This window comes from Crocuta crocuta, unplaced genomic scaffold (genome assembly GCF_008692635.1).
Source record: "Crocuta crocuta isolate KB4526 unplaced genomic scaffold, BGI_CrCroc_1.0 scaffold445, whole genome shotgun sequence".
Lineage (NCBI taxonomy): Eukaryota > Metazoa > Chordata > Mammalia > Carnivora > Hyaenidae > Crocuta > Crocuta crocuta.
The window spans coordinates 1,889,631-1,897,139 of record NW_027530847.1 but is presented as its reverse complement, the minus strand read 5'-3'; the positions used below and the strand labels follow the sequence as shown (position 1 = coordinate 1,897,139).

Below are 7,509 nucleotides of genomic sequence, written 5' to 3'. Positions count from 1 at the left end.
GGGAATAATGTTTCTTTTTATAAATACCCTCTAATTCGTTAAAGAAAGCAACCCAGCTGAAGTCACAGATTGTGGTGACATGGGGTTCGCTCTGGGAAGTGGAGTGCGTGCAGCACGATGTTCTGGTTTAGGAGAGCATCGGGTTCGAAGCCTGATTCTTGTAAACCCGAGCGAGCGATGGAGAAAGAAACACCACCTCGAGAATTCTTTCTGGGGCCTGCGATGTGGAAGGCAGCAGGGAGCGTCACGGGAGGCAGTTTCTTGGCGTCTCAGCCTATGAATCACTGCTCTCACATGGGTATCACGGAACGATCTCTAATTTGAGAGCGGAGCAGCTAAAGGGCCGCAAATTAACCTGTTTTGTCCTTTCCCTTTCACTCGGAGCTCCACGGACCTGAAAGTGGGGTGCCACTGAGGGTGAGGCTCTGGATATCTAGGGAAGTTCATCTTTACTCTGATTACAGTAAGAGCCTGCCTGAGATATTTGGGGGGTCAAGGGGAAAAGTTGGGGTAGGAAGCAGCTCAAAGAAAGGGCTCACTCTCATATTAGATTATTGATCACAGGGAAACGGAGCACACAGAGGACAAGGAAGAAATGCCAAAGATTTGTTGAGATGACAGTGTGATGTAAAAGTTACTCGTAAGACAGGAGCGCCTGGCTGGCTCGTCCATGGAGCATGAGACTTTTGATCGACCGTTGATCTGGGGGTTGTGAGTTTGAGCCTCACGTTGGGTGTGCAGATTAAAGATAAAATCTTTTTTTTTTTTTATTGTTTTATTTATTTCTGAGAGAGAGAGAGAGATAGCGTGAGCAGGGGAGGTGCGGGGAGAGAGGGAGACAACAGAATCTGAAACAGGCTCCAGGCTCTGAGCTGGCTGTCAGCACAGAGCCCGACGCGCGGCTCAAACCACGAACCATGAGATCATGACCTGAGCCAAAGTCGGATGCGCAACCGACTGAGCCACCCAAACGCCCCAAAATCTTTTCAAAAAGTTTCTAATCAGACAAAGATAGGTGGCCATGCACAGAATATCTCGGAAAGACTGTTCTAGCAAGTGCTAAGAGTAAGTGCCCCTGGCAAGACAGGGGGCTTGAGGCTGGAGCCTGGGAGTACGACGGAACTTGACTTTTCCTCATGATGTACCTTTTGTACCGGGTGAGTTTTGCTGAAAAATTATTTTGTACAGTCTTACGTGTCAGCAGACTTCACAGGAGTGTGGCAGGTCCTTAATACACACATTAAACCATTGTGCTATTTCAGGAACTAGCATTTACAGAGTGCCTACTGTGTGCCAAGGGCTCTTTGGCAATGCCCGTTTCACAGATCTTAGGAAATGGAAGCTCAGCTAGGAGGGAGCCAACTGGGGACTCCTCCCAGGTCTGCTGGAAGCCAGAGTTCTGCTCCTCAGCAAGGACCACACAGCCTTCCTCCCTGGAGTGAGCAGTTGGAGGCACCAGATGCTCTGGCAGGATCCAGAGAGATGCCATCTGTGAGGGAAACCTATTCTTAGAGAGCAGAGACAGTCGGTGGTGTAGCCGGCCAGGCCCCCACAGCAGTGGGGGGATGTTAGGCAGGCACACAGCCAAGGCTCTACCTTTAGCTGGGGGGTAGGCCAGGCTAAAAGAGGGGGATACTCAGTTCTTAGGACCACGCTTCCTCCTACGTTGGGATGCTATATTAGAAATAACAGCAAACATTTGTTGAGTGCTTACTTTATATTCATCATACTGTTTAATCCCCCAGGCCATCCTGTGAGGTGAGAGCTATCAGAATGCATACTTCACAGACGAAGAAAGAGGTACAGAATGGTTAAGCCACTTGCCCAAGGAAACAGGGCTGAGCCCAGGTGCTCTCGCTCCCACGTCCATGTCCCTAATCACCATGTTATATGGACTCTTCACCTAAGGAGGAGAGTCGGAGGCCGATTTTATTTTGGGTTTCCTCAATAGCAGACCCCAAGACAAGGATTTCAGTGCAAGTGGTTTATTGGGGAAGTGGTCCCAGGAAGTACCGGTACAGGCATGAGGAAGGGTGACAGGGAAGGGGGTGTTATCAAGCAAGTGACCACTGTGGGCAGCCCGAGTTCAGTCCCGCTGGGGAATTCTGGGAGCCAGTGTGGAGCATGCGCCTCAGAGTTACCCCACCCAGTGATAATGGGGGGCGGGGGGGCGTGGACATTCATCAGTCACTGGCAGAGGGCTGCTCCTGGGATGTGGTAGTCCTCCAGACCTGCTGTGGGGTGGCGGAGCAGGCGCCAGTGGCAAGAGAGGGCCCTTAGGCACAAAGACAGGAGTGGCAGTTGGAAAAGCTGGCTGGTGTGCGGTGAAGCGGTAAGCTGGAGGGGATATGGGTGAAGCACCCCCGGCATCTACTTGCTGATGGCCACCCCCTTCCTCCTCATAACCTTGGGATCTCATTCAGCCTCCAGAATGAATTCAGGGACCTTCCAGATCACCTTCTCCAAGCGTGTAGTACAACATTGTGGCTGAGAACGCTGCTGTTAGCATCAGACATGATACCTAACAGCTCTGTGACTCAGTTTCCTCATTTGTAACAAGGGAGAATGGTCCATTGCATATCATTCCCTACTACCTCGTTACTCAAGGTATGGCTCAGACGAGCAGCACCACGAGCAGCGCCTGGAAGCCTGTGAGAAATGCAGGATGTCTGGCCCCAGCGCAAACTCTCTGAGTCAGAATCTACATTTTAATAAGATCACCAGTGACTCATGTGCACATTTCTACTAGTAATTTCTAAAATATAAAAAGAGACTGAAGTATTTCTACTAGACCAAGGGTCTCCAACTGGTGGGCCATGGACCAAATCTTCCTGGAGACCTGTTTGATTTATCCAGCACACTGATTTTAAAAATGAGATTGGCACCTGAGTCTTCAGTTCACCCTGTCCCCATTACTCCCTAGTGCACATTTTCATTCATGCCCCTTGCCAGGCCCCTGTGGGCACCTGCGTTTTGCATCCCCGTCTGGAACCAATCCTATAACTAGCTAACGTTTGCATAGCATAGCTTAGGTTTCTAAGTTTAACATAAGGCACTGAAAAAAAACCATGGGCTTTGAACTCAGACAGCTCTGGGTTCAAACCCTGATTTGGCTACCATACAAGTTGTATGACCTTGGGCAGTTTACTTCCCCTTTCTGATCCTGTGTCCACATCTGTGAAATGAGGATCAGAATACATACTTGCAAGGTCACTGCATGGATTAAAAATAATATGTGCAAAGCACCGGGAGGAAGTAGGAGCTCACTACATGGAAGTACTTAGTAGTAGTAGCAGCTGTTGTAGTTACACAAGTCCAATGAGGACACCGGATGTGTATGATTATCCTCATTTTACAGGAAACTGAGGCTCAGAGAGGCTAAGAACCTTCTCCAAGATTATGCAGTGGTGGAGTGGGGACTCAAACCCATATCCCCCAGCTCTAAATCTGCACTGTCCACTAGAATTTTCTGCAAGTACAAAAGTGCTCCATATCTATATAGCCACTAGCCACATGTGGCTACTGAGCACTTGAAATATGACTGGTCCAAACTGAGACACGCTCTAAGCATACAACACATACCTGATTGTTTATTGTTACTTGTTATTAATAACATGTTAAAATGATAATATTTTAGAAATACTGGATTAAATGTATAATTAAGATTACTCTCACCTGCTTCTTTCTACCTTTTTTAATGTGGCTACTAAGAAAAATTTCAATTACATATATGGATCGCACGGTGCTTCTACTGGACAGTGGAATTCTAGAGCTTCTCCAATAGAACACCTGAGCAAGGAATATAGTATTTTCTAAAAACGGATTTGCAACCCACTGCCCACCAGCAAGGAGCACTGTTATTTAAGAACGATTGAAGACCGTACGCACCAGAAAGAGACTTCAGGGCCCTCCTCTGAGCTCCATGACCCCTGATGCCCAGAGGGGGTGTCTTTCCCCGTCTCACAGAAGTGAACAGCACAGAAGGAATCATATCCGAGGCTCCGGGGCCCGAATCTCCACTTGTTCCACCATCTGAGAGTACCTAATGGGACTTGGAAATCAGTGCTTTTGCTTCGGCAAATGGAACCCTGGGATGATAAAAGTTGGAGTCTGAGAACCACGATCTTGAGAAGAAGGATCCACTGGGAGGATTCACCGACGGAGCCAGTCTCAGGCGTGGAAGCCCTCATAAGCACCTCGGGGGCACGTTACTTTGAGGGGAGGCTCTTGTTGTAGAGGAGGAAGTCGGAGATGTCGTGCCACACTTCGCTGTCCTGGTACAGGTAGGTCATGGAGGACTGCAGTGAGGGCTGTAGGGTGCGCCGGTGGTACTCAAAGAGCCACAGCACCAGCCCCCACACTATCGCAGTGAACAAAGGAAACGGGTCCCACCTGGGCTCGGGAATGTAGCCCTTCTCCACGCCCAGGCGGCACAGGGCAAACAGGACTCGTGACAGCAGGTACATGTTGATCTGCAGGAAGGGAATGACAGGGGATTATTACAGGAGGGCCCAGCCACTGGGAACCTTCTCCCCGGGACCCATGTACCAGGGCACCTTCTGCGCATTGGACCAGTGTTTTTCCTTCTTCTTCTTTTTTTTTTAAGTTTCTTTATTTAGGGGCGCCTGGGTGGCTCAGTCTGTTGGGCGTCTGACTCTTGGTTTCAGCTCAGGTCATGATCTCATGGCTTCGTGGGATTGAGCCCCATGTCAGGCTCTGTGCTGACAATACTGAGCCGGCTTGGGATTCTCTCTCTCTCTCTCAAGATAAACAAACATTTTAAAAAGTAAATAAATAAAAAAATAAAGTTTTAAAATTTATTTTAGTAATCTTTACACCCAGGATGGGGCTCAAACTCATGACCTCGACCAAGTTCAAGAGTCTCATGCTCTTCTGACTAAGCCATCCAAGAGCCCTTGGATCAGTGTGTGGGTGTTCCAGATGATTTGAAATTGTATGTAGCAGGTATTTTAACACTGCCATTCATTTCTTTAATTTATAATTCTTGTCAATTAAACATTTTAGAAAATGGGGCGCCTGGGTGGCTCAGTTGGTTGAGCGTCCAACTTTGGCTCAGGTCACGGTCTCATGGTCCATGAGTTCGAGCCCCACATCGGGCTCTGTGCTGACAGCTTGGAGCCTGGTGCCTGCTTCAGATTCGTTTCTCCCTCTCTATCTGCCCCTACCCAGCTCGTGCTCTGTCTCTGTCTCTCTGTCTCTCTCTCAAAAATAAATAAACCTTAAAACATTTTAGAAAATGAATACATTTACACGGTTCAAAACTAAAAGGTAACCTGACACCAAAAAACACAATCCACACACACCTAAACACACAAAAGTGATGAGTTGGATCTTACCAAAATTTAAAACTAATTGTGAAAGCCCACATGAAGAGGCTGAAAAGAAAAGCTACAGGTGGGAGAAAATATTCACAAACACATATCTGGCAAACTGGTATCTGGAATATATATATTTTTTTTAAAAAAACTCTTAAAACTCAGTGGTAAAGAAAAGAAACAATCCAATTAGAAAATGAGCAAAGATACGAGCAGATGTTTCACTGAACTGGTTATTCAGATGGAAAATAAACACATGTAAAGATGTTCAACATCACTAGCCATTAGGGAAATGCAAATTAAAACCACAATGAGAAGCACTACACACCTATCAAAATGGCTAAAATTAAAAACATGATCAATGCTGGCTCAGATGTGGAGAAAATGGATCATTTGTATATTCCTCATGGGAATGTAAAATAGTATAGTCCTCTAGAAATATAGTTTGGCTTTCTTTTTTTTTTAGTTTAGTTTGGCAGTTTCTTAAAAAATTAAACATGCAGGGGCACTGGATGTCTCAGTCGGTTACACAATCAACTCTTAATTTTGGCTCAGGTCATGATCTTACAGTTCGTGGGTTTGAGCCCTGCCGTCAGCACAGAGCCTGCTTAGGATTCTCCCTCCCTCTCCGCCCTCCCCTGCTCATGTGTGTGCATGTGCGTGAGCTCTCTCAAAAAAATAAACTTAAAAAAATATATTAAACATGCATGTACCATATGACCCAGCAATTGCAATCTTGGGCATTTATTCCGGAGTAACAAAAGCTTGTGGTCACCCAAAAACTTGTACAAGAATGTTCTTAGCAGCTGTATTCCCAAAAGCTGGAAACAACCCAGATGCCCTTCAGTGGGTGAATATTCAAACAAATGCGGTACATCCATTCCCTGGAACGCCACTCAGCAGTGAAAAGAAATGAACTATTGATACACATACAACTTGGATGAATCTCCAGGGGATTATGCGGAGTACAAAAAGCCAATCCTCAAAGGTTACATACAGTAATGACTCTACTTCTAGAACATTTTTGAAATGACAAAATTTCAGAAATGGAGGTCAGAGTAGTTGTTGCCAGGGGTCAGGGAAAAGGAGATTGGTGTGACCAGGATTCCTAGCCCTTACAAGTTTATAGCCCAGTGCCATTTCTTTTCTTTTTTTTCAAGCTTATTTCACTTATTTTGAGGGAGAGTATGCATCCACACAAGCAGGGGAGGATGAGAGAGAATCCCAAGCAGTCTCCATGCTGTCAGTACAGAGACCTATGCAGGGCTCGATCTCAGGAAACCTGAGATTATGTCCTGAACCGAAATCAAGAGTCAGATGCTTAACTGACTGAGCCACCCAGGTGCCCCTTTTCAATTTCTTTTCTTTTTTTTTTTAAACGTTTTTTATTTATTTCTAGGAGAGAGAGAGAGAGACAGCGTGAGCAGGGGAGGGTCAGAGAGAGAGGGAGACACAGAATCTGAAACAGGCTCCAGGCTCTGAGCTGGCAGTCAGCACAGAGCCCGACGCGGGGCTCGAACCCACGAACCGCGAGATCATGACCTAAGCGAAAGTCGGACGCTTAACCGACTAAGCCACCCAGGCGCCCCTTCAATTTATTTTCTAATTTTATTGTGACCATACCCCAAGCACCTAGAAGTATGCTATGCCCATAGGGAGTGCTTAGTCTGCATTTTTTAAAATGTGAAAATAAAACACGATTTTTATAATTTGAAAGTATATAATAAACTTGAGGGAGGCAAAGNCACACACACACACACACACACACACACACACACACACACACACAAGGATTTTAACCTAGAAAAAAGGCAAGTTACAGAATAAGAGATCATTCTTTGAGTGTAATAACTTATGTTTTATGAATATCTTACCCCAGAGCCATTAAAAATTTTTTTTTAATGTTTATTTATTTTTAAGAGAGACAGAGACAGTGTATNCCCCAGAGTGGTTTTGTTTTTTTTTTCTCATTTCACTGCACAGTGTTTTTTTATGTTTGTTTTTTGTTGTTTTTTTTTAAAAAAATCTTTGCTCCAGTGCTCGCTTCAGCAGCACATCTACTAAAATTGAACAATACAGAGGTTAGCATGGCCCCTGTGCAATGATGACACATAAATTCGTGAAGCATTCCATATTAAAAAAAAAAAAAAAAAAAAATTTTTGCTCCAGAGAA

The 7,509-nt window shown here is 45.6% G+C and overlaps 1 protein-coding gene and 1 non-coding gene across 3 annotated transcripts in view; one reads left to right on the top strand and one right to left on the bottom strand.

Moving 5' to 3' along the window:
* Positions 1-1,969: 1,969 nt before the first annotated feature.
* PXMP4 (peroxisomal membrane protein 4) overlaps positions 1,970-7,509 on the bottom strand; it is a 15,461-nt gene continuing 9,921 nt past the window's right edge. The window contains exon 4 of one of the 2 annotated variants that reach the window (XM_077769316.1): positions 1,970-4,472. In XM_077769316.1, the coding sequence (XP_077625442.1) occupies positions 4,209-4,472 (264 nt within the window). In that variant the 3' untranslated portion in view covers positions 1,970-4,208. The remainder of the gene's footprint in view (positions 4,473-7,509) is intronic. The other variant, XM_077769317.1, reaches the window with a different exon arrangement.
* Positions 7,373-7,475, top strand: LOC144235816 (U6 spliceosomal RNA). Its single transcript, XR_013336321.1, has one exon. It is a non-coding gene; the product is annotated as a U6 spliceosomal RNA (small nuclear RNA).